General features: G+C 37.6%; 1 protein-coding gene across 1 annotated transcript in view; it reads right to left on the bottom strand.

Moving 5' to 3' along the window:
- Positions 1–807: 807 nt before the first annotated feature.
- Positions 808–27,101, bottom strand: part of SLC15A4 (solute carrier family 15 member 4) — a 41,693-nt gene continuing 15,399 nt past the window's right edge. Inside the window, exons 4-10 of the mRNA XM_027853511.1 lie at positions 26,270–26,565; positions 18,017–18,185; positions 17,347–17,424; positions 16,408–16,576; positions 12,229–12,384; positions 9,234–9,392; positions 808–1,071 (exon numbers count right to left, since the gene is read on the bottom strand). Of these exons, the coding sequence (XP_027709312.1) occupies positions 923–1,071; positions 9,234–9,392; positions 12,229–12,384; positions 16,408–16,576; positions 17,347–17,424; positions 18,017–18,185; positions 26,270–26,565 (1,176 nt within the window). The 3' untranslated portion in view covers positions 808–922. The remainder of the gene's footprint in view (positions 1,072–9,233; positions 9,393–12,228; positions 12,385–16,407; positions 16,577–17,346; positions 17,425–18,016; positions 18,186–26,269; positions 26,566–27,101) is intronic.

The raw sequence follows: 27,101 nt of genomic DNA, 5'->3' as shown, positions 1-27,101 counted from the left end.
ATCAATAAATTTATGTCTGATAAGGGAAAGATTCAGATTTGTGGAATTCAATAATTCTCAAACTAAAATAATATTTTCAGTGGACTAATGCTGGTTCCACAAATGGGGGAGGGGATGGATCAGACAAAGTAAGACTTTTCAAAGTATTTACTTTAAAATTATCTCAAATGAAAGAGTCAAGAAAAAGCTTTTATAGTGAAGAGGAAGAAGAGGGAGGTGAGAGGGAAGGAGTGAACCTTACCCTCATCAGAACTGGCTCAAAGAGGGAATAACATACACATTCAATTGGGTATATAAATCTATCTTACCCTACAAAAAAGTAGGGGGGAAAGGGATAAGAGGAGGTGACAGAAGGGAGGGAAGACTGGGGGAACGGGTAGTCAGAAGCAAAACACTTTTGAGGAGGGACAGGGTCAAAGGAGAAAGAAAACAGAATAAATGGGGGAAGGGAGAATAGGATGGAGGGAAATATAGTTAATCTTTCACAATACGACTATTTTGGAAGTGTTTTGCATGACTATACACGTATAACTTATATCGAATTGCTTGTCTTCTCAATGCGGGGGGTAGGGAGGAAGGGAGGGAATTTAGAACTCAAAGTTTTGAAAATGAATGTTAAAATTGTTTTTACATGTAACTGGAGAAAAATAAAATACTAAATAAAATTTTTTTTTAAAAAAGCATTTACTTTAAACTTGTTGAATGATGTATAAATTTACTAAAGAAACCTGCAAGGGACTTCAAATGTAAGGATAAGAATGAAAGCATTTCCCAGCTCACCAGAAAAGAAACTACAACAGACACAGGTAGAATAAATCGTTGTGCATTTAATGGCGTCTCTTGTCCAATCCATAGCTTGGCAGTATACTAAAAATCCGCAGGATCAAGATAGTTTCATTGCGCACACACAGGTCAGGGAACATCAGGACTTGCCATTGGCGAGCATTCCATTGGCCCGAGACCGTTGGCGGTCATATTTCACGGAGACAATCAGGAAAAGCAGGAGGGTCACTCCTTGGATAGCAGCCAGCAGGAAAAAGTAGTAGTTCAGGTAGCAGCCATTAATGTTACCTAGAGAGAGGGCAGAGTGAGTTGGCTGAATGCAGCAGGGTTTCACACAAGAGGGGCCAGGCTCTGAGCTCCCTGAGGGCATGGGCCGTTGCTGTTCTTCCTACCTTCATCATTCAGCACAGCACCTTACCCAGAGAATGCTCTTAATAAATGCTGGGGAACTGACTAGTTTATAAAAGAGGCATTTCAGCCAGCTCAGAAATGTCACAAATGAGATTTTACAAAAAAAGCAGTTAAAATGACAGAACTAATAGGTGACTGATAAAGCTTACTTACAGTTTACTAAGTCAGTCAACTTATATGTTAAATACTTTTAAAAACATCTGATTACAGCACCCAACTAACCAAAGATCGGTTTTGGTGATTAGGCTGATTTTATTAATAAAATACTACTATCACCAGATAGGTAAAAATAAAGTTTATGAAGGATGACAAGCCTTCATAATGGCCATTTATGAATGGCCCTCCCATTAAAATCTTGCCCTGGTGCTTCACAGTGGTACAGAAATGACCCTAGAATTATAAAAGGTATGCCCCTGGAGCAAAAGCTCTATGGCCCTAGGAAATGCTTCAAGAATGGTCACTACAGTAAGCTGAAAGAGACTTCCCACCAGGTTGGCTCCAGGACAATGATTCTTCAGCCTTAACAATTCTGAAAGACAGTCTATGAATCAGAGTGGCTATAATTAATATTGATGGAGGGCATATCTAAACCAATAAAATCAAACATCCTTTAAGTACTGAAGCATAGTTATGATTTGTCAATAAACTAAGATCACTAACCAGTAATTTTTTTTTAAAAATAATTATCATAAACCTTAGCTATTTTTAAATAGCTAAGTAATTTAAATGAAAAAATTGAAAGTTTTCCCTCACTGAATGAATACTTAATGAAGTAAGGGTTAAACAAAATCTTAAGTTAATAAAATTTAGACAAATAGAATACCAACAACTTTAATTGTTCCAAATCTTTTCAAATGCTAATGATAGCAGTAAGACAAAAGAAAAAAAATTTAAAGGCATGGATATAAGTAAAGAGGAGACAAAAATAGCCTCACTTGCTGATGATGTGATGGTATCCTTAGGAAACCATAGAAAATCAGCAAAGAAATTAATTGAGACATTAGCTTTTGGAAGTAGTGAGATAAAAAATAAACTCACAAAAATGATATCATTTTTATATAACAGGAATGGCAAAATCTAGAAAGAAGACTCATTCAAAATGGCTAAAAATGTATAAAACACCTGCGTCTACAAAGGTATACTCAAGGGTTATAAAGATACAGTTGTAAAATACTCTTAAAAGCAATAAGGAGCAACTTAAATAAGTGGAGAGATTTTCGGTCCTCATGGCTGGTCCATGTCAATAATAAATTAAACCTGAATTCTTACAGATTTAGTGCTATAACAAACAACCACGGGGATGCTTTACAGAGCTAGATATATAACAGTATAGTTCATTTGGAGAGGAAAAAAGTCTGAAATCCCAAAAGGAATAATAATCTTACAGAAAAAAAGAAAACAGCCTTTCCAGTACAAAGAAATATCAAATCATCAATATTATTTAGTACTGGTTAAAAAACAGAAAAGCAAATCAATGCAACAGACTAGAGGCAAAAATTAGATGGAAAATAAATAGCTTAGAAGAGAAGATGGAAAACTTCACCAAAAGTGGTAGAATCCCAGGAGAACAGAGCAAACAGAACTCAATGGAGACTACATATCAGAAAAAGTCAAAAGACTAGGGGGAAAAAATTGAAGATAAAATAAGATATCTGAAAAACAGGAATGATAAAATAGGCTGATATTACCAATGAATATGAACGCAAACATATTGAATAAAATATCAGCCAAGAGGCTACACAACAACATATTCAAAAAGATTATTATACATCATGACCAGGTTAGATTTATACCAGGAATACAGGATTGAGTCAATATTAGGAAAATTACAAACCTCACAGACAACATTAATAATAAAAATCAATGATTATGCTAAGAGATAAAAAAAGAAGTTTTGATAAAATACACCATCAATTCTTGTTTAAAATATTCAAAAGCATAGGAATAAATGGAACATTCCTTAATATGGTAAAAATACCTCTCTAAACCAAGAGCTAACACTGTCTGTAAGACAGAAACACTATGCCTTTAAATCAGGAGTAAAACAAGGATGTCTACTGTCACTTCTAATATTTGACATGATTCTAAACAAGCCAACTAAGCTAGCTAAAACATTAAGACAAATAAATTGAGGGAATAATCACAAAAGACACAAATTTATTGCTTTTTATAGATAACATTTATAGAGAACCATAAAGATTCAACTAAAAATTTGGCACAATAATGTCAGTAAATAAATTCACAATAAAAGAGACTATGTCAGGCAGCTTTCATAGCTATGATTAGGAGGAGAATTCTTAACCAAACAAAGTGTAGAAGTGTTCAAAAAGTATAAAATACTTAATTTTGATTACATCAAATTGATAAGGTTTTGCATAAACAAAACTAATGCAACCAGAATAAGAAAAGAAGCTGTTTATTCAGAAAAAAAAACATCTTTGCACCAAAAATCTCTGACATAGGTCTGCCTAATATTCAAAATACACGGGCAAATAACAGAAGCATTTAAGACCTATGGCTACTGGACAGAATGGATAAATTCCCCAATTAATAAGGGAAAAAATGCAAATCAATTGACATCCAGCAAGTTAGCAAAGAATGCAAAAGACGGAAATAGTGTTGAAGAAGGTGTAGAAAGACAGGCATATACTGCTGACAGAGCTGTGAAATGGTTTCCAACTCTGGAAAGTAATTTGAAATTATGCTAAGAAATGTAGTTAATCATTTCTAAATGACCTGAAACAAATACGACCAAATCTCTGTTGGTACATACTCCATGGAAGTCAAAGATAAAAAGAAAAATCTTATATACACCAAAGTATTTATAGCAGTGTTTTTTTGAAGTAGAAAGTGGAAATAAAACTGATACTGTCAGCTAGGAAATGGGCAAACACAAAAACATGAGTCAATGAGCCAAAGAAAAAACCAAATACAACGGGAACAATCAATAATAGAATTTTTCACTGAGACAAGGACATCAGTTTTATGGACTTCAAACAGCAACAGAGGCCAATATATCGCATATAAAGGCACACCTACTTTTCTAAATCATATGCAATGAAACTGTGTCCCAAAATTTAACAAAAGATCTTAACGTTTAGATCTACCTTGCATAGCGAGTTGTGTTGAGGTTGGTGTGAATTTATGTTCTTTCTAAATTTGTTGACAGGTGCACGTGTGCAGTGGGGAAGAGGGGACAAAGAATAAAAGGAAGAAAATGTTTCATAGTGTTTCAAAGGGAGGGAAAAGGAATAAAATGCTTTCTTTCACAAGTTGGCTGCTTTTTTCCAAAACACTTCAGTACAAATGACAGGAGAAAAATTAGTACTTATACTCAGGTAATGAAAGCTGCAAATGAAAAATCTATAACATGAAGGTGCACTAATCTGTCATATCTCATTTTCTGAGAACGAATCTACTTAAACAAAGGCCTAAACCTGCTATAGTCCTGCCTGCTAACTACTACTGGAAGACAGTATGATGTAGTAGAAAGAATGTTGGATCTGGAGTCAGAAGACATGTGTTAAAAACCCTGATTCTACCACTTACTACCTGTATGACTTTGGCTAAGTAACTTAACTCTGGGCCTGTTTCATCAACTATAAAATGATCTCTAAAATTCCCATAGTGGTAAATCTATGCTCCTATTGAATGATTCTGCTAAGGAATCAGGCAGGGAAAAGGATCTGAGAGTTCTTCCATCTAAATCAATCCATTCACAGAATGTTTTTTTTTTTTTTTCCAGCACATCAGTTTTGTTCACTAGGCAAACACAAGCATGCTACAGTGGCAAAGTACTGGGTGGGTTGGACCACTCCTCTAAGATAGTCTCTCCACTTCAATTTCTGTCTAAGGAGGAAGCTCAACAAACACATCTTAGTTGGCTGTTCAATTTTGGGAAATTGCTGACTTCTCCACCACAGCCAAGGAAACTCATCACTAGGAGGCCTCATCATCCACTCCTCCCTCCTCTCTGTCCCTGAGACTGGAGGGCAGAACCAAGAACTCCAAACCTCAATTAAGGAAGGGTCTCAGCAAAGACATCTCTTCATTTCCCCTGTGACTGGCTTCTCTGTCATGCCAATGTCCCTCTCCCCACTTTCTATCCCTTGCTTTTCAGCTTCCTTTTGTGCTTTCCTCTATTAGAGTATAAGATCCTGGAAGGCAGGGATTATCTCTTTTTTTATTTGTATCCCCAGCACTTAGCATAATGTCTGGCACATAGTAGGCACTTAATAAATGCTTATTGACTATTTTATGGGAGGATGAAGACATCTATGACCAAAGACACCAAAAGCAAATAAATGATGTGCTAACCATACAACTACGTTAACCCTAATCCTAAATTATCTTTGGCTTAACTGAGTCCAGGGAAGCCTAGCATAAGATAACACGCAGTGCTTACTTCTTTGTACAAACCAAAAGTGGATTTCAATTTTGGGTTGAGAACTGGGAAGTACTATATTCAATATATGGGTGTTCTTATTTATTACTTGGCTAGCAACTTGTTTTTAAGAAAAGGTACAGAGAATATATTTGGTTGCTTCTAGTTCTGGAGCCTTAATAAATCATTCAATCAACAGGTATTTACTAAGTGCTATCATATGTCAGACACTGAGGAAACAAGTACAAAGCATATACTCATCAGAATTTCTACTTATCAGAAGGAGCAAACATTCAAATGGGGGAAAAACAAGTACATTTAAAGAAATATACAACATAAAGTGAATAAATACAAATATATACAAAGTAAAAATACAAGTGAGGGAGGGCAATAGTAACTGAGAAGATCATGAAACACTTCACACAAAGATGGTGCCTGAATTTCATCCTAAAGAAAGAATTCTATGAGGTAAAGAGGGAGAACATGTCAAGCATGTGAGGCAGCCAGTATAAAGAAAGACAGAAAGGAGGAGGAGTGTTATGGTAGGAAAAACCAAGAGACAGCCTGTTTGGCTGGACTGCAAAGCATGAGAAGGAAAGCAGTGCCCAACGAGACTGGATGGGTTGGGGCCAGGAAGTATAGGGCTTCAAAAGCTAAACAGAGGAGCTTATTGTAGAAACAAGAGGAAGTCACTGGAGTTAACATGTGCTTAAAAAAACACTGCTTTGGCAGCAGTGTGCAGGATAGACTGGAATGGGGAGAGACCTGAGGCAAGAAGGCCAATTCGGAAGCTGGTCCAATAATCTAGGCAAGAGGCAATGAGTGTCTCAACTAAGGTAGAAAGAAGGGGTCTGATCTGAGAGATGTTGTAAAGGTAGAAAGCGCAAGATCTGGTAATTAACTGGATGTGTGAGGTGAGGGAGAATGAGGAATTGAGTATAATGACAAGGTTATGAACCTGAGAGACAGGAAGGATTGCAGTACCTTCAAAGGAAATGGACAAGTTTGTAAGAACAAAGGGGTTGTTGAGGAGAAAGACAAGTTTAGTTCTGGACATGCTGTTTTTAATGTATCTCCATATATCTCTCAGCCCTCAACCAGTTTATTATTATTAAGTAAACATAAATCAACAGTGATGTGAGAACGCTCCTAGCACCCACCACAAACACATGAAGGTATACTATATATCTATTATCTTTATATAACTCACCACTTATAAAGTGTTTTTAAAGTAAGAATTTACAAGAAACACAACCAGGCTTGTCTACTACAGGCCTGCACAACCTGCAACCTCCAGACCGCTTACAGCCCTTGCTTGCCCCACGCACCAAAGGATTTTGGGCTGCTATTGAAAAATGTAGAGGAAAACATCTTTTGTATGTAGAGGAAATCCCTTGGTGTTCTGCAAGTGGCCCAAGGGCCATAAGAGGCCAGCAGGCCACAGGTTGTGGAGGCCTGGTCTAGCATCATTAAATCTCCTTTAAATCCAAAAGACAATATTAAGAAAACTTTATGGAAGAAGTGCCAACTGCAGGTACTGGGGAGTTGGTTATACACAGAGGTAGGGGATAAAATGTAGGTATCAAAATAAATGACACTAACTTACACTGCAGCTGACTAAACACTTGGAGAAATTATAAATGGAGGCTTTTTCACAACTTGGACGTTGGCTGAAGTCAGATTAAACTTAGCAATAAATATGAAACTAATCAACTAATCAACTCCCTAAAGGATAGTCATGATTAGACAACAGGTTTGTCTGAAATGGATCTGGGGCTTTTAGTGAGTGGTAAGGAACAATAGCAAAGAGTCACCAAGAAAAACAATGTGATCTTAGGCTGCATGAAAGGAATCAATCAATCACTAAATACTTATTAAGCACCTGCCAGGTGCCAGGTACTGTGCTGGGCACTGGAAACGCTGCAGCCTAGAATGTGGCCATAACAGTCCTACTGTCCTCTTTCCCAGTCAAACCACATTTAGAGTACTGTGTTCAGTTCTAGACATATTACATTTTAGGAAGAACATTGCTAAGCGTGAAAATGTCCTCAGAAGGGCAATGAGGATGGTAGTTTTGCCAAATGAGGACTGACTGAAGGGACTGGAGAGAAGACTTAAGGAGAGAACATATTTGTCTTTAAGTATTTAAAGGGCTGTCCCATGGAAGAAAGTTTAAACTTGTTCTGCTTGACTCCAAAAGGCAAAATTTGGAACAATGAGTGAAAATAACAAAGAAGCAAATTTAGGCTTGATATAAGCAAAAAATTCCTAACAATTAGAGTTATCTCAAAGTAGAATGACTGTCTCAGGAGGTGGTAGGTTCTCATTCATTTGAAAACTTCAAGCAAAGGCTACATGGCCATCTTGGGGGCAAAAAGTATCGAAGGTTCTTATTTAGGTACAAGATACACTAGACAGTCACTGGGTATCCTTTCTAATTCTGAAGTTGTGTGATTCTGTCTAATGAGGGTCAGGGGTCACTGTAAAAATACAAGGTTAGAAAAAAAATACAAGGTTAGGAGGTGTTTTGATGGCAGACCACCATGGAAGCTTAGACTTAATCCTACAGCTTCTGAATCACGTAAATTCAAATGCATTATGAGATTAAGGTACCAGTTATCAATATACCATTCCATTTTTAAGCTACCAAGATTGCCATTTCTGACAGATAAGAGGCCATTCTTAGCTTGCAGGTAATTAATAAAACATGCTGACCTACAATTATAAGCGATGTTATCCATCACACTTTGTGGTATTAAGTACATAGTATGACCAACCAACTATCTTAGTACTATAGGTAAATATTTTAAGTAAACCAGTTTACCTACATAAGAAATATGTAAAACTAAATTCTGGCATTTAATTAAATCTATATTTATATGCTTTGAGTCTTTATCCACCACCACCAACTGTAGAGGGCCAGCTCTGATCAGTCCAGAAAAGGGTTAAAGAATTCAAGTTGGAATTTAACCCCTGCCTGTTCTTACCTTCAAGGGCTCATTTAAACAGGATGTTGGCTCACCATTCTCCTATTCATTAAGGGGCTCCTGGAACTGCCCGACCATGACACAATAAAAGTCTGGCATGAGGGATAACATGTGGCAAACTAGGGAGGACTAGTCACATACTTTGAGATAAGAACCTGAGATAGCCCTGAGAATGATTGTCGAGGCCTGTTAACTGACTGTTAATCTCTATCTCGTAACCATTTTTTAAAAATGTACGTAATCCTTTTCTTGATACTTTTATTGTATGCTCCTTTGATGTATGTCCTGAAAGCATTTTTTTTACCAAACTCTGAACCTTGAAAGTTATCAGTAACAGTTACAGAATATGCATAGTTTTCCCATACAAGGGATCCTTTGAAGTTCCCAACTTTTTCCTATATATGCTGTGACCCTCAGGTGAATAAATGGTTCAGTCTTGGCTGACCCGCCTGGCCCATGTTTCTTCAGTTCATGTTCTCCCATCAGGTGTGATTCTTAGTTGCTGGCAACAACCAACCTCTTGGGGAAATAAGCACCTGTGTATGGAGAAATCGAGGTTCCATGATAATTTCTGCAAGGCAAGTCACATTACAAGAAATATCGCCTGTTCGTTCATTAAGGACTGGCAACAGATTACCAAGAGACTCGACCCTACAAAGCATCCTTACCAAAGTCTGTGTGATTACTCATCCATCCAATGCCTTTCACCGACACCAATGCCAGCAATCCTGAACCAAAAAATGACCCAACTCCAGAGAAGAAAAAGAATAATCCCATTATGGCACTCTGCATAGATTTTGGAGCAGCTGAATATGCAAATTCCAGCCCTGTACAAAAAACAACAGAGAAAGAGCATGGAGCACAGGCAATTAAATGTTAACCTAACAGAACGGACACCTATGAAAACCTTCAGAAGTTAAGTCCTTTATCACTATTAAACTTATTGCATTATACTCAAGGGCTCTAAACTGACCATTACTACTTCTCAAGACTAATCACAAAATTTCAGAATTGGAAGGAATCTTAAAGGCCATCCAGTTTAACCCAAATCAGAAAAAAGAATTGCTCCTACAACATGCCTGACAAGTGGTCTAACGGTCAGATCTCTAACAAAGAGGAATGCACTACCTCTCCAGGCAGCCCCCCACATTTGTGGACAGCTTTAAACATTAGGGTGCTTTCTGGACATCAAGTCTAAAGTCACCTCCTTGTAATGTTTATTCATTGCTGCTCATTCTATCCTCTGGAGCCAAGCAGAACTAGTCTAATCTTTCTTCCAAATGACAGACCTTCAAATGCTTAGAAGAAAAATATCATAAGTCTTCCCTAAGGCTTCTCTCTTCTAGGACATATTTGTCCAGTTACTTCAACTGATCCTCACATGGAATGAAACTGAGCCATATTCTTTCTTGACTCACCTTTATTTAGTTCCTAAACTACTGTCTGTGTTGGGAGTGAATAGGCCACCCGTCATTCTGGAGGTCTTCCTCTAGATGTTCTAGAGTTTACTGGTGTTTTTTCTAACCTGTGGCATTCAGAACTGAACACAATCCTTCAAACCTGGTCTGAACAGGGCAGAGTAAAGGGGGACTACCTGTCTTTATTGTTGTGTTTCTTCTCAGGCAGCCTAAGAATGCACTGTCTTTCTTGGCTACCAAATCATCCAAATGACTCAGACTAATCTTAGAATACACTAAAACCTCCAGTCTTCAAACAAATGGCTGTCTACCCACATCTCCCCTATCTTGAACTTGTAAAGTTATTTTGTTGTTGCTGACTCAAGTGCAAGACTTTAAATTTATGCCTCTTAAATTTCACCTTCTCAGATTCAGCCCTGGCCCCTCAGATGGCAGGATCCCTTTGTCACCTAGGACTTTGCTTTGTGTCAACTGCAAATTTAATAAACATTAATAATAATCTATGCCTTAATGTAAATCAGTGACAAATCCTTGGAGATCATCATCTCCAGTCAAAGGTTAAATGCTCAGCTTTTCTGGACATGGGTTAAGATGCAAAAAGTAACTTTTTCATAGAGTCTCCTTCCTTTTTGGTATGATATAAGCTGATGATCACGTGATGACAGTCATCATACATAATGTTTCAAAAAATGAATGTTTATATAACATTGCACACAGGTACATTATTTCTGAATATGTACAAGAAATAAGGATAAAGTTTCTCTCTTGATTTGGCTTTCATTAATATAATCCCTATTCTAATTACTTCCTTTCTTGGAGATAAATAGGTCACCAATCATTCTATGTAGAAACGGTGGCAGGATTATAGATTACAGAACTACCTATTACTTGTTTTGCCACTTGGTACATTCACTAGTTCAGAAATACAAATCTACATACGGATAGGGATACTAGGCTAGAATGAACCACAATATCTTCTAATACCTTCAAAAGTAAAATATTAAAAATATATATAAAACTATTCAGAAAAATAAATAAACGGAACGTTATTAAATCTGATTAAGGAAGGTCCTCCTCTCTTTCCCTGGTATTCTGTCTCTGGAAGGGTGAAGAACAAAGCATCCTGCAGTGAAGTAGTCATCAATGTAGATATAATCTAGGAGTACTCTCACTACTTTCTTACTAGTGCCAGGATTCAGCTAAAAACTCATTTTTAGAGAGTGCTAAATCTTACAAACTGGTAGAAAGGTTTCAAAGCCTGACTTCTTGACCTTTGTTACACCATTAGTAAATTAGGACTATAATCTACAGAAGAGAAAAATCAAGTCATTACCATCAAAACCATTTTAAAAACCTCAATGTTCGTTGTTTTATTTGTTTTGCTAATTAATATACCACCCTCTTCAGTAATAGAAATCAGTAATTTTTTCAAACATAATCTCTCCACTCCTTCTAAAAGGGAAAAATACCACTCCTAAGACTTACTTGTACATGAGCTACAAGTTGGCATTAATACAGGGTGACATTAATCAAGCAGAACCTGCAAACAAGTTTTGGTAAAGTGTGGTGATTAAATTTGGAAAAGTTTTATTACATATTTACAAGGGAAGCCAGTCATAGGCATATGTGGTTATTAAAGACTGTATAATCTAGAGGCAACTAGGTGGCACAGTGGATAGAACTCCAGCCTTGGAGTCAGAAGGACCTGAGTTCAAATCTGGCCTCAGACACTTGACAGTTACTAGTTGTGTGACCCTGGACAAGTGTCACTTAACCCCAACTGCCTCACCAAAAAGCAAAAAAAAAAAAAAAAGGAGTGTATAATCTATCAAAAATTAAAATGCTCACAAAAGGATACCCATTTGAGAGGGCATATTTTCTACCTAGATTAAAAATTCTCCCCAGATTAAAAATTCTCCCCCAACACAACCTCATATTTATTTTAAAAGTAAATTAGATCTTTACCTCTGATATACTCAGTGAATCAGAAACTATGTATTCAAAAATAAGTGCAAACTTCAAAACTTAACATCAAAAATAAGGGTATTTGTTTGTATAAAACATTATATATGTAGATCTACCAAATGCCAGGAGAATTTATAAATATTATTTTTAAAGTATACATTTTAAGAGGACAACAAGTAGGTGTATATCAATAGGCCTTAATGGATTTACATTTCAAAGCCCACTGCTGTATCTGTAACAATAATTTGAGACCATATGCTGAATTTATAACAACACTTACCTGCTATACTTGCAAATATTTCACTCATTCCAATCAACACATACTGTGGAACCTGCCACCAAATTAGCAAATCAGCAGCATGGTAGGTGACATTTCCAATTATCTGATTAATTGTTTTCTCCTTTACAATGTCCAGTCTTTTACTCTCTAAAATTCCTAAAATTAAAAAAGCAAAGGTTTTTGTTTGTTTGTATACAATACTTAGAAGCAGCAGAAGTTGACTGGTAATCTTCATCTAGCCCCTCTCTTTTATCATCTCATACAAGCATTAGATTACATGTCAAAATTGTAACAAGTACTTATGTGGTAGCATTTAGACTTCTTAACATGTAGTACTGTTCATTTCTGGAATTATTTTCTATTGTTTACTCCACTTTGCTCATGCTACTTTCTAACTGTCATTTTAATTGAAAAAAATTTACACCCAAATAGAAGGTACTCTTTCTCTCCTTACCCCCAATCTTCATAAATCATTCTCTGAAAGGCAGGGAGGTGGAGATCTAAAGAAAAATCATCTTTTTAAGGTTTATTAAGTCAATGGTACTTCTTTTGTTAGTGCATTTGAAGATTTAAGTTTTAGTCAATGAAGCAATTTCACAATATACATGTACATTCATGCATGAGCATATGGTAAATAACCACTGTTGAGGAAGGGGTAATAAAAGAAAGAGGTGGTTAGGGCAGTTTCTTTTTATTCCAATTCTGATTGAAAACTGATACTCTAAAATAAAGAAAATAGAGGATATAGTAAAAGGTTATGCAACTAAGGCTCTTACATTTGAAATAAGCATATAAATACTGTGACATCAAGAAAGTAGTACATCAAGAAAATGCTACTTTTAACTGACCTCTGTATAGAGGGAAATGTTTTTATGATGGCTTGTCTAATTCCATTAAGGCATGCTCTTTACTCCCTACCTTCTTTCATCACCAAAAACTTAAAAGAAAAGAAAAGCTATCTCAGATATAACTTTGCACAGGCCTGGTTCCAAAAGTGAGCTCAGTTCAGACTAGAAAACAAGACACTCATTATTTGCCAACACAAATACTTTGCTCGAACTTCTTCAAACTAGGACTTCTTGCAGCCCCACTATGTTGGGATGAAAATTTGTGGAAGCTGATGCCACCAAACTTGGACTGTATTCATTATCCACCAATAATGACTACAATACTAATTCAGAAAGTAAGCCTGCATCTCTTTCATTCCTTTCATTAATTTCTGGTATGTACTGATAAGCTCTGTGGCAGATGCTGAATTAGACCCTTCCAAGGGAGAGATGAAACCATTTAAATACACAGAATTCCAAGTAATATGTTAGATGTTATGGGTGTAATATTTGCCTTAAATCAGTCTTCCTGGTTAAATATTGTATACTAGTTATACTTACGACCTGGGGTTATCTAGAAAAATAAATATTAATCTTATCCAAATACTTTCAAAAGCCTTCAAACATTTGGAGAACTGTCATGTAGGAGAGAGATCAGACTAGCTCTGCTTAGCTCCAGAGGGCAGAACTTATAAAAGGCAAATGTAGACTTGATGGAAGGAAAAAGTTCCTAACCCTCAGAGCTATCAAAAAGCAGAAGAGGCCACCTCAAGTGGTAAAGGGTTCCCTATCACAGGTTTTTAACCTTCCCTAGGCTAAATGACCACCTGTCAGGGTAAGCTGGAGAAAGGATTCTGGGTCAGGTATGAACAAGTCTAACATGGCCTGGACTAGGAGGCCTCTGAGGCCACTGAGATCCTGTGAAAAGTTTTCTCAGCTCTAGCCATCAGATTTCAGGGCATGCTTTTACTATTCAACTTACCCCTTTTCCTGGATTCCTTGTGGTGAGCATTTAACTTGTGTGGAATTAAAAGACCATGTCTATAACCCTGATACAACATCAACTTACCAAATCCCTTTCCTTTTCACAAAAAAAAAAGAAACTAAACCTTTGAAAACATTTTAGTGTAATCAATGCACATATTACAAATGAACTTAACTGATTTTAAGCAAAGAGGCATTTTTATAAGGAGCACCCTCTGGTAGGACAAATATATTGGCTGTTGCTCACATTAATCTCACTGCTGATCAGGCATAACGATTAGGCACAATAAAAGTTTGCACCATTTGACCCACTATCCATGTAAAGTAAGTCCTGCCATGTAGTACAAAGAGTTCTTAACCTTTCTGGCATCCTCTACCTTCCAGACAGTCTGGTAAAGTCTCTAGACCACTTCTCAGAATAATGGTTTTAGATGCATATAACATGGCAAATTATAAATAAAAATACAGAACTTAATTAAGAATCCCTGATAAAGTGGATAAAGCACTGGGCTTGGATTGCCTTACATGTATGTTCAAAATCCTACCCCTGACACTCACTGTGTGACTCTGGGCAGGTCCCCTAACCTCTCTGTGCATCATAAACCTAGAATTTACTAAGTCAAGAGATTTGATTTAGTAGCACTCTCAATACTGACAATATCATAAATCCTTCAAGTATGTGCATAATAACGTTCATCTATGTATTCCTATCATGAGCATATTCATCTTTTATTCCAAACCGATGTCAAACACCACATCTATACTTCTGTGTGTAACTCCTTCATAATAATGGATGGTGAATGACTGGCTATAATGGATTACATTTTCACTTTTTATGTCCCTGCATTTTTAGAGAATATTCACTCTCAAATATTACTACAATAATATTCCAAACACAAATACGAGACAAGAGAGTGATAGTCACTTAAGGTACATGAAAGCTAACTAAAATTGTAAGCTTATTTATAAGGGTCAAGGGTAACTACATTTGCTGCCAGCAAAGAGAATGGTTTTTCTTTAGTACTCCATCACAACTCTTTCAGTGTCTGAGGTTAGATTTCAACTCAGATCTTCCTGACTTCAGGTAAGGATCTTCCCCTCCCAGACTGATTTTTTTTTTTTTTGAGTAGGTAAACTAGGCCATCTTTGGCCTCATTTCTTACCTAGTCTTAAATCACTGAATGGGTGTTGCCTCAGACAAACTGAGACCTAGGAAAGATGTTAGCTTAAAAAGGCCAAGGTCTCCCACTGCATCTGGGGCCATCTCCAGTTGTTCTGCCTATGTCTTGCCACTGGGCCCAGAAGCCTCCAGAGGAGAGGGTGAGGCTGGTGATTTTGCACAGCCCTCTCTCACTTAAATCCAATTCACTTGCAAATCAAGATATCACCTTCCTGATGGCATTGGTCCTCTTTAAGAACAAGGATAAACAACTCTGTGAACTGACTTCAGAGATGAAAATGTAGAAAGCCCCTAAGCACCAAATATAGTTCCCTATCAACTGCATCAATTACATTCCTTCTTCCTGAACCTTTCAGGACTTAATAACACAGACTTTCACTGTATACCCCTGTATACAGTATACAGGGGTATACAGAGTGCTCCAGATTAACCACAGTCTTTGTTCAGGAAGACCCTGAATGAAATCCCACTTCTCTCTAGCTCTGTGATCATGAGCAAAGTCCCTCAACCTCTCTGAACCTCAGTTTAAAATGGGCCTAATCATACTTATACTACTTACCTCGTGGGATTGTTAAAGCTCAAATAAAGTAATGCATGTAAAGCACTTTGCAAACCTTAAAGATCTATATAAATGTTATTTTTGTTGTTGTCAAAAAATCATGCCTATCCCAGAGGAATAAAGAGACCAAAAGCTACTGAAGTGGTGCAATGAATAGAGTGTTGGGCCTAGAATCAGGAGGATCTGAATTCAAATCTGACCTTAGACCTTCACTAGCTGTATGACCCCTGAGTTACTTAACCCCTATTTGCCTGTTTCCTTATCTGTAAAATCATGATAATAGCACCTACCTCCAAGGTTGTTGTGAGGATCAAGTGAGGTAATAATGGTAAAACACTTAGTACAGTGCCTGGCACAAAAATGTTTTTTTTCCTTTCTTCTTTCTTTATGCATTATTTAAGCGAGCAATGAAAAAATAACCAGTCCAGTATACCCTACCCCTTCCTAAAAGTGTAAAGAGTTAAATTACCATATTCTACAACATGAGTTTTAGGGAATATGCTAAGTGGGGCACAAACTTGTCATGCCATTCACCTGCCACCATTGACATGGCCCGAGTATTTGTAATAGGAAGTTCCTTTGGGGCTGAAATGTGAGTCACTTTCTGGGTACCACTGACACATTCTTACCTGCAGCTAAGGCTGAGCACATGACAAAGAACATGCCAACTGCAATCCTTCTTAAAGATGATGGCAGCAAACCATTTCTCTTCAAAATAGGATCTACTAGTTTATCCTTTACAGGTATAAGGACCAGGATCAGCAATGCATCGAACATAGTCAACCAGGCTGCTGGAAACTGGACAATTAAAATGGAGACAGTAGGTAACCTGCCCACGACAAAGCTATCTAAATCATCAGCCTAAATTACATAGGTATCTTTTAAAAAAAAAAAAGTAAAGACGGTTTATTTCATAATTGTATAGTTGAGAAACAAGTACTTCATAGTTGAGGAAAAAATTATTTAGACATAAGGCAAATCAGTATTACTTTGTTCCTATTCTTCAGTGAGGGAGAAGTCACCATGCCAAATATTTATTGCCATTTAGTTATATGAAATTGCACTCATTCTATGTAACACTACTCTATCTATGCATTTTTGTGAAACAGCAGTTCTTCTTCCGGCCCAGACACCTAGACAAAAGAAGTGATCCTCCAGGCAAAAGATATGATTAATACCACAAATTCCACTTACCACTATTTCACCAAACTAAACAACTCCAGGCATGGTCGAGCTAACCCTACTCCAATGCTCTGGCATAGGGCAGGGATATTTACGGAACACAGCATGCCTAAGTTAGCTCTCCATTACAAATTTACCACCAACAACCACACAACCACCCACCACCAGAATCCATACTTTATCCTTTCTCTGTAGAAACAGAGCAAAAATCCACACTACTTAAGCAACTGTTCTATTTCAACTAGAACATCTTTACTTATCCTTACTACTCTTTATCCCAAAACTACTTTCAAGGGATTGGTACAGAGCAAAAAGAGTTGAAGGAGGAATTTTTTTGCACAGAATAAGCCTATTTTCATAACTGAAATAGTTATAGCTTTATTTACCGTGTGTGGAGTGGTTGTGATACTTGAAATTTCTGGGATTTTCAAATGAAGACTCTGCAAAACATATGTTGTCTGCATCTAGATATAATAGAGAAATGTGATATTAAGAATGGATTTTAAAGATGCAACTATGACTCCTCTACAGATATATCCACATTTATACCCTACACAGAGGGGGTCAGTCTAAGCAATTACAGAGATTCAATACTGATCCATGAAAAAGAAAATGGTCAGGGAATGAAAGGAAGGATAAATAAGTGAATCAAATATGAAGAAGAAAAATGTTTTGAAAAGTAATAAGTGGTTACAATTCACAGATGAAAGTGACAAGCCTAGAAAAGCTATGGGGGCCACACTGGTATATGAGCAGAAGAGGTGAATTTTAGGGTTTTTACAATAGGCTAGAAAGCCCTTTAACACTTCTTGCATAAAAGTCAACAAGATAACTCCTGGCCTACATTATATCTGTCCCCTGACACTACAGATTAAGTCTGGGTAAGAGTCCCCTACAAAGTCATTCCAACAGGCTGACTTAAGCTTTTTGCTTCCTTTGTTAATTATTGTCTATTGACCTACACTGTATCCAAAATAATATTTTATAGCCAAGGGGAAGGACTAGTGTGGCCATCATAAAGAATTGAAGCAAATTATTCTACTTATTTCCACTCACTTGAAAATATACTGTCCAGTAAGGTATCAAAGCCAAGAAAACCGGGATAATCTTGACTAGGGCTTTTACATCTTCCACTTTATCTTCTGTAAATGGCCCTCCATGGGACATTTTACATGAATCAAATAGACTTTGTTTATGAGACTGCTGAAATACTCCAGTGGTTTCTCTTTGGGAAATAAAATACAGGAATTAGTTTAATGTTGATCTTCAGCCAAATGAATATAGAAAAAAGTTTGGAGGATGGAATATTCTTGATTGTATTTTACTACATATATTCATGGATTTCACATTCATATTCACTACACTACACTCGCTAAGAGTTAACAGCCCCACTTTGTCTTTCCTATATTCCTTTTTTTTCTTTTCTGTGGCTATGTGTATAAATATTATACCACCTTTCAAAGAAATGGTCCCAATAATAAAAGTACCTGTAACAACAGTCATTAAGGTGCTCCAAGACTGCTTCAACAGTTCTACATGTTGGAGAAGGCAGTCTCTTTATTTTTACCTTACTATGTTCATCTCTTAGGCTTAGCTGACATCAATATTTTTAGTTTATGTATAGAACAGATATCCCTCAGCCAGACCCCCTGGAGTCTAGAAGGACAAAGAATCAGGAAGATCTGAGTTCAAATCCAACTTCAGTTACTAGTTTTGTGATCCTAGGCAAGTGCCTTTGCCTCTGTCTGCCTCAGTATCTTCATCTGTAAAATGGAGATAAGAATAGCACCTGTCTCACAGGTGTTGTGAAGATAAAAATGAGGTAATACTTGTAGAGTACTTTGCAAACTGTAAAGCACTTTATTAATGCTAACCATTCTTCTATAAGTATTTTCTTATTCTTTTCTCTTTCTTTTTCTTTCTCTCTCCTCATTTAGTGACCTCATCAGCTCCCATAGATTCAATTATAATCTCTATGCAGATGATTCTCAGATCTATCTACCCAACTCTAATCTTTCTCTCATTCTCTCCCTCACCCCCTGCCTCAAACCCATGTTTTCTGAATTGCCTTATTTTCTACCAAGGGCACCATCAGCCTTCCAGTAACAAGATTCACAATCTGAGAGTCACCCTTGATTCCTCAATCTCTCTCCCCCACATATCCAATTATGTCACTTGTACCTCAGCAGCATGTCTTGAATCTGTCCCCCTCTCTCTATACACACAGTGACCACCCTGATTCATGTCTGTATCACTGCTTCTCTAGATCAAATCTAAGAGCTTCCTATATGGTCATCTGTCTCAAGTCTTTCCCCACTACAATCCAGCCTCAACGCAGGTGACAAAGGGATGTTCTTAAAGCACAGGTCTCATTGAGTTACTCATCTTATTTAACAAACTCCAGTGGCTCATTATTATCTATAGAATCAACTACAAACTCCTCTATTTGACACTTAAATCCCTTCACACCCTGGCCCCAATCTACCTCTCCAGCCTTATGACACATTACTCTCTTCTACACACATGATGGTCCAGCCAACCTGTTATTCCACAAATACAATACTCCACCTCCTACCCCCACACCTTTGCACTGTGTCCCTCCTACCTTAAATGTACTAATTTTACCCTTGTTTCTTAGAATCTCCTGTTTCCTTCAAAACTCAGCTTGAGGGGGCAGCTAGGTGGCACAGTGGATAGAGCACCAGCCCTGGAGTCAGGAGGACCTGAGTTCAAATCTGGCCTCAGACACATAATACTGACTAGCTGTGTGACCCCTGGCAAGTCACTTAACCCCCATTGCCTCACAAAAACAAGAAAAAAAAAAAAAACTCAGCTCAAGTATTATCTTCTTTGTTCTTTTTGTTTTAGACCATGTCTCCCTATCTCACCCAGGATGGATGTGTGGCCAAGCCACTCACCTGAATAAGATCAGCACAGATGCTCTGACCCAGGCCAGCTCCCCGTTCCTCAGGCAGCCTAGCAGCCCTCAACTTCCAGGGGCTTCCCAAAGTAGTGCTGGACTCAGCTGAGGATCCCCAACCACCTTCTACATGAAGTCTTTCCTGATCATCCTGGCTCTTCAGGCCTCTCCCCCCCAAAAAAGTACTCTCTCTCTGTGTACACACATACACACACACACACACACAACATGTGTGTGTATATGTATATATACACACATATGTGTATATGTATACATGTATGTATGTATATACTTTTACGTACTTATTTTCTCCCCCTAGAGAATATAAGCTTCTTGAAAGCAGAAAATGTTTCCCTCTTCTATCTCCATCACCTAGCACACTCCCTACCATAGTGTTTAATAAATGCTTGTTGACTGAGTGTTCTTTCCCCTCCTCAATGTTTGTTGACTATAGGAGGTAAATAATAAATATTCAAGTGAGGAAATGACTGTACTAAAGGTGGTATATATTAACATAACTAAATGCAGTAGCTAGCAGTATTACCAATGACCAATCAGAGAAACACATCTAAATATGGAAAGATATCATATATGAAATAATGCTAAAGTGAAAACAGAAGCCCAAGGAGAACTACACTGTAACTATTTTTTAAATTGTAAATAAGAGATGACAACATGTGGGGGGAGAAGCAGTGAGGAAGGAAAGAGCACAGGCAGTGTGGGTAGCAAAAAGGAATAAATAAAAAGCCATTTTAATTTTTTTTTCTCTCTCATAGTTTAGTGAATGGGTTTATATTATTTTTCTAGTTTTATTAGATTAAAAAAAATAAGAATTCTCCTCCCTGAGAAGCTGCCCCCTCTATTCTCCAGATTCTTCCAATTGCCCTCATGCATGGGCTGGAAGAAGTTCTTTCCCTGGGCAAGGAAAACCACAGTCTTGCATGCAGTTAAGCCTGTTCCCTTGGACTAAAACAAATGGGAAAATAAATGATCAAAACACACCACACCTTTAAAAGTACTTTTTGCTTTTGTCCTTTTTTCTCTTTAATCTGTGTGACTCAACAACATATGGTAGGCACTTAGTGAACACTTGTTAATTGAACTGAATTGGCTCTAACATTTTGACTCCTTGATCCAATGCATATGATACCTTGGAGTTTGTAATAGGACACTGCTAACATGAGTTATTTATCATTCACAGGTGTGAAGATGTTGAGATAAGTCCATATGCTATTATGCTAACAAAAGAATCAATACACGATAAATATATTTGGTAAGCATCATACTATATATGGGTAATTAAAATTATATTCCAACATATGTATATCATACTCACTAGAAACATCATATACCCTAGAAATAATCTTACAGTTATTCTTTGTGTGTGTGTATATATATATGTGTGTGTGTGTATATATATGTATATGGAACTTGGTGACAACCAAAAGAATGAAGTACAAGCCAATTTTTCTTATTTCATATCTATTCTCACTTTCAAATACACACATTTATCATATATATATATATATATATATATATATATATATATATATGCAAAAACACTGAAGCCAATTTCAATCCTCATGAAAAGGGAAATGAGAAAGGGGGTAGTGACTTAGAGAGAAAACTATATAATGAGATCCCCCTGGTAATGAAACCCTGTTGGATTTGGCTCATGATGCATCCTCCTGCTGTCTAGATTGCACTACCCAGTGAATTATTTATTTATCTATTTATCTGCCTGCTTATTTATTTGTTGTTCAGGGCTGTGGTTTCATTGTGGTTTCACTCCCTGTTAGGAAACTAGCTCTGCCAATTTGCAGACAGGTTAAGTGTTCTGCAGCTTCTATTCTTAGAGTTATGAAGCAGATAAGTGACACACAATGGTAAGACTCAGAGGTAACACTTGAATCCAGGTCTTCCTGAGGCGAACTCTATTCACTAAGCGATTCTCTCTTTCAATCACACACACACACATACACACACACGCGCACGCGCAAGCACACACACATATTTCATTGCATGCCTTAGCCAGAACTTTACTTTTGGTTATGAATGCAATATAAAATAAACAGTAAATCTTCAGTTACAGCACTGTCTCCACACATCAAGAACTGATAGAATAGTTCCAGGTTTAAACTGCCCCTCCTTTCTGCCCATGTAAATGTATTCAATTATAAAATAAATCTCAGCAATGGAGAGAAGTCAATAGACAGATGTAATGGAGTTGTTGCCACTTGCCATTCAGGTACAAATATTTTCATAACAATTCCTTTCCTTCACTTGTGGTAAGGAAAGACCATAATAAACTAAGATACTTATTCTCTATCACATATACTATGTAAATGGCTGATTTTGAAAGTGACATTGTGTTTACAGGTGTGCAATTCTTAGGGGAAAGACTGCAATTACTATGATGTACTCTGCTATTAGATGCTTACGTCAAAAACAATAAGGGAAGGTCATATGGTGCTTTCTGTAAGGTAACACAACTAATTGGAGGGTCCAGACCACTACACAGCTTCCCTCAGCAACTTCTGTCAACCTCATCACCATGACAAAGCAGAACAGAAATCATGTTGTGTAAACCATCGTGTCTTTAAATGTTTCCCTTCCCATCCCCCACCCCCTAGCACTGAATGTTATTTTATCAATGGATGACATTCAGCCTTATAGTAAGTAAACTCTTCAGCTACTAGATATGCATTAGTTTTTCTGGCTATGAGTCACCATTTACCAGAAGTTATTTATTGAATCGACTCTTATTCCTTCTACTGGCTTAAATGTGATAAAGCCAGCTTCCAGCTGGTTATTACCTTTATTCATATCTTTCCAAATAATCTTATAACTACACATGCTGCCAATGAAGCACAATAGGTAGAGACAGAGGGAAAAGGGTGAGAAGGAATTAAGGAAGGAAGGGAAAGAGGGAGGGAGAAAGGGAGGAAGGAAAGGAGGAAGGGAGGGAGGGAGGAAGAAATTTGTTAAGTGCCTACTATGTGTCAGGTACCGTGTTAAATGCTTTACAAATGTTATCTCATTTGATCCTCATAGCAACTCTGGGAGACAGGTGCCATTATTATCCCCATTTTACAGTTGCAAACAGAAGCTGAGTGAATTGCCCAAGGTCACAGAGCTAGTTTCTGTGAGGTCAGATATGAATTCAGACCCCAGGTGTCTAAAGCTAAGACTATTTACTATTTATAATAGTAAATGAAAACCAGTTCAAATTTAAATACAACATGCTGAGTAGCTACACTAAAAATATGGAAAACAGGCTAGAAATACAACCAAGTTATTCCACAAATGATTCAAAACATATCTTATATTATTCACATAAATTCTAGGAAATATCTCTTTTGAATGTCTAAGTCTACTAGGCCCTCATTGTCTCCAGGGTCATCCAGAAAACTTTATACAAGTAATTCTGTCAGAAAGGGGGATTGACCTTGGTGATTCCTAAAGTCCCTTTCAGTACTAAGTACCATGAGTATCCCATTCCTTGCACTAATGAAGAGTTGCTGTGTTCTTCCTGGGTCTATCTTCTTTCTGGTCCTACTTGCCTATGAAGTCCAATTAGAGGATGGACACATGCCAAGATGGCAGAGGGAAAGCAGTGACTGTCTTGAGCTCTCTCTCAAAGCCCTCCAAATACCTTAAATAAATGGCTCTAAACAAATTCTAAAGCAGCAAAACCCACAAAAAGACAGAGTTAAACAAATTTCCAGCCAAAGACAGTCTGGATGGTTGATTGGAAAGGTATTTCGTGCTGGGCTGGGAGAGGAGCGCAGTTCGGCATGGGCACACAGACCACAGCGACCCTGGAACAGGCCTCAGAGGACTGAATCGCGGGCAGCTGTGGTGGTTTCCAGACTTCTCAACCCCTGAACGCCAAAGACAACTTAGAAGGTCAGTGGGAAAAGTCTGTGACTGCAGTGAGAGAGGAGCTAGGTCTCAGCTGCCCCCCCTCACCACCCCCGGCAGCGGCTGCTTCCTGAGCTTCCGGCCCAGACTGAGGGGGAATCGAGTGGCTAATCAGAGGGGGATTGCAGGGTTCTCTTTGCAATCTCTTGCTTTACCAGTGCTTGGATCTGGGTCACAGTTCTGAGGAACGCTGGTGTGGTGGAGCTTGTCGTGGTGGTGGAGAGAAAACACCTTGCCCCTTATCATACCACCTTGGAAGAACTTAAAATTTACAGGTCCCTAGAAGTACCTCTGAAAACAGCTGTACAAACCCCCGAAGCTTGGGACAGTACACTCTTCACATTGGAAGCAGACTTTTTCCTTAACAAAGAGTTTAAAACTCAAGTAATTGGCCAGGATCATGAGTAAGCAGCACAAAAAGAGTCAAACTATATTATCTTACTTTGGTGACAAAGAAGATCAAAACATACAACCAGAAGAAGACAACAAAGCCAAAGCTCCTACATCCAAAGCCTCCAAGAAGAATATGAACCAGTCCCAGGACTTGGAAGAGCTCAAAAGGGATTTTGAGAAGCAAGTAAGAGAAGTAGAGGAAAAACTAAGAGTTTTGCAAGAAAATCATGAAAAACAAGTCAACAGCTTGCTAAAGGAGACCCAAAAAAATACTGAAGAAAATAACACCTTAAAAAATAGCCTAACCCAAATGGCAAAAGAGGTCCAAAAAGCCAATGAGAAGATGAATGTTCTAAAAAGCAAAATTGGCCAAATGGAAAAGGAAGTCCAAAAGATTACCGAAGAAAATACTTCCTTAAAAATGAGAATAGAGCAATTGGAAGAAACTTTATGAGAAATCAAGACACTGTAAAACAAATCCAAAAGAATGAAAAATTAGAAAACAATGTGAAATATCTCACTGGAAAAACAACTGACCTGAAAAACAGATCCAGGAGAGAGAATTTAACAATTATTGGACTATCTGAAAGCCATGATCAAAAAAAAGAGCCTAGACATCATCTTTCAAGAAATGATCAAGTAAAACTGTCCTGATATTTTAGAACCAGAGGGCAAAATAGAAATGGAAAGAATCCACCAATCTCCTCCTGAAAGAGATCCCCAAAGGAAAACTCCTAGGAATATTGTAGCCAAATTCCAGAGTTCCCAGGTCAAGGAGAAAATATTGCAAGCAGCCAGAAAGAAACAATTCAAGTATTGTGGAAACACAATCAGGATAACACAAGATTTAGCTGCTTCTACATTAAGGGACTGCAGGGCATGGAATATAATATACCGCAGAGCAAAGAAGATAGGATTATAATCAAGAATCACCTATCCAGCAAAACTGAGTATAATCATGCAGGGAAAAAAATGGTCATTCAGTGAAATAGAGGACTTTCAAGCATTCTTGATGAAAAGACCAGAGTTGAATAGAAAATCTGATTTTCAAATACAACATTCGAGTGGAACATGAAGAGGTAAACAGGAAAGAGAAAATCATAAGAGGATGGACACACAATGCTCTCCTTTCTGTTTTCCTCCATCTTCCAAGAACAAAACCACTAATATTCTTTCTTTTTCCAGCTGAACTCTATGTAGGAATGCCTACTTAAGTCAAAAGAGCTGCCTAGTCAGTCCAAACTGTTTCTAATTAAGGTTATACACATCCTATACGTTAATTCTGATGGATTGTTTTGTTATTTTAATTGCCTTTCTGCTTTTCTTTTTGAATGGTGACTTAGGTTCTTGGTTTTAGATGATGTGCATTTCAAACTGCATAATTCTATTTGAATTTACAAAGCTCCTATGTTCTAAATTGAGCTGTGTATTTATACCTTCAATTACTAACAAGGGATTGATCTGGCTACTTATAAATGGAACCCATTCCACTTTCCAAAGTGCTCATCTGTGCACAGAAAATGATGTACTACACACATCTGCTTTTAGCCAGGCTACTCAATGACTCTATTCTTTGTAGAATCAGTGTGAGTAAAGGAATGTTTGGCCCACAAACTAAATCCTATACTTAAAAGTCTTGACCTAAACAGACAGGAAATTCCCACTCAAATTTCAAACCAGCATTAATTCTAGTACTCTACCTGTTCATTCCAGTTACATCAATAGTTTGGGACCAGGTCACCCAGGGGATTATCACTCAGCAGGCATAGATGTTTCTATGTCCCAAACTGGAGCTAGGGTGGAACTTAGAACTCAGAAAGAAGGAAAGGACCTACTAAGGTAAGTTGATGTAACCAGTGCCCTGAAGAAGTAAATGTATTTTAGTGTGTTTCATTTCCTCCTAAATTTATTGTTAAAAGTACCTAAACCCAAAAATCAAGGGAAGAGAAGAAAAGTCCTACATTAATGGTTTACAGCTTCAATATCAGCCCCATGGCAGCCCTTGCACTTCACACCAATACTGAACTTCGAACTGTTACCCATAAAGCCTCCACTGATTTGTCACTACATACCTGCTGCTCCTACGTTCCCTGAATCGTTTCCGTGAACAGCAGGAATATGCCAAAATCCTGAACATATCAGTAAAAGCACTGCCATCAGGAGGTTTGGTGATAAAAAAACTCTGACCACAGAGGAATATCATGAATGCAACTCCAATGCAAACTGTTGGGATGATGTATCCAATAACAAAGCTCATGTTCTGCTGAATGTATGCAATGCCTCCCAATGAAAGAATTGCTCCCAAATTAATGCTCCAATAAAACCAATTAAAAAATCTTCTAGTAGCTTCTGGACCTCGATCTTTAACCTAAAACAAGGAGAGAGAAAAGAATATTAGCAATATGCAATAGTACTGTTAGGGCTTCTAAGAGATTAGAAAGCTCCTATAATGACTTTTTAATTTCAAAGACTTTGAATTATATGGAAGAAATACAAGATAACCACACCGTTATTTCCCTTTATACACTCTGGAATAGACCCGGATTTGAATCTCATCTCAAAAGCTTCCTGCCTTGTGTGATCATGGGCAAGTCACTTCCCTTCCCTGTGCCCCCATTTTCTCATCCTCATGAAAGTGAGAGGCCGGACAAGATGACCTCTGAGGCCCCTCACTCTTCAAGATCCGTGATCCTGAGCGGCCATAAATTCCCTCTGCTTGTAATTGAGGTAGACTTTACAGAGCTCAAGACAGAAACTTGGAAATGCTGGCAAACTGAGGTCCAGCGGTACTCAACTGAGTTAGTGCCCTGGTCAGTGTGATATTCCTAAGAACCAAATGAATAGTCAGAGTAGCACAGCCTTGCAATCTGTCCCTACTTGGAATCTTCACAACAGTCACCTCCA

The sequence above is a fragment of the Vombatus ursinus genome, unplaced genomic scaffold (assembly GCF_900497805.2).
Source record: "Vombatus ursinus unplaced genomic scaffold, bare-nosed wombat genome assembly UNPS02009994.1, whole genome shotgun sequence".
Lineage (NCBI taxonomy): Eukaryota > Metazoa > Chordata > Mammalia > Diprotodontia > Vombatidae > Vombatus > Vombatus ursinus.
Note: the sequence above shows the minus strand (reverse complement) of the source record. Positions and strands in the feature narration are given on the sequence as shown.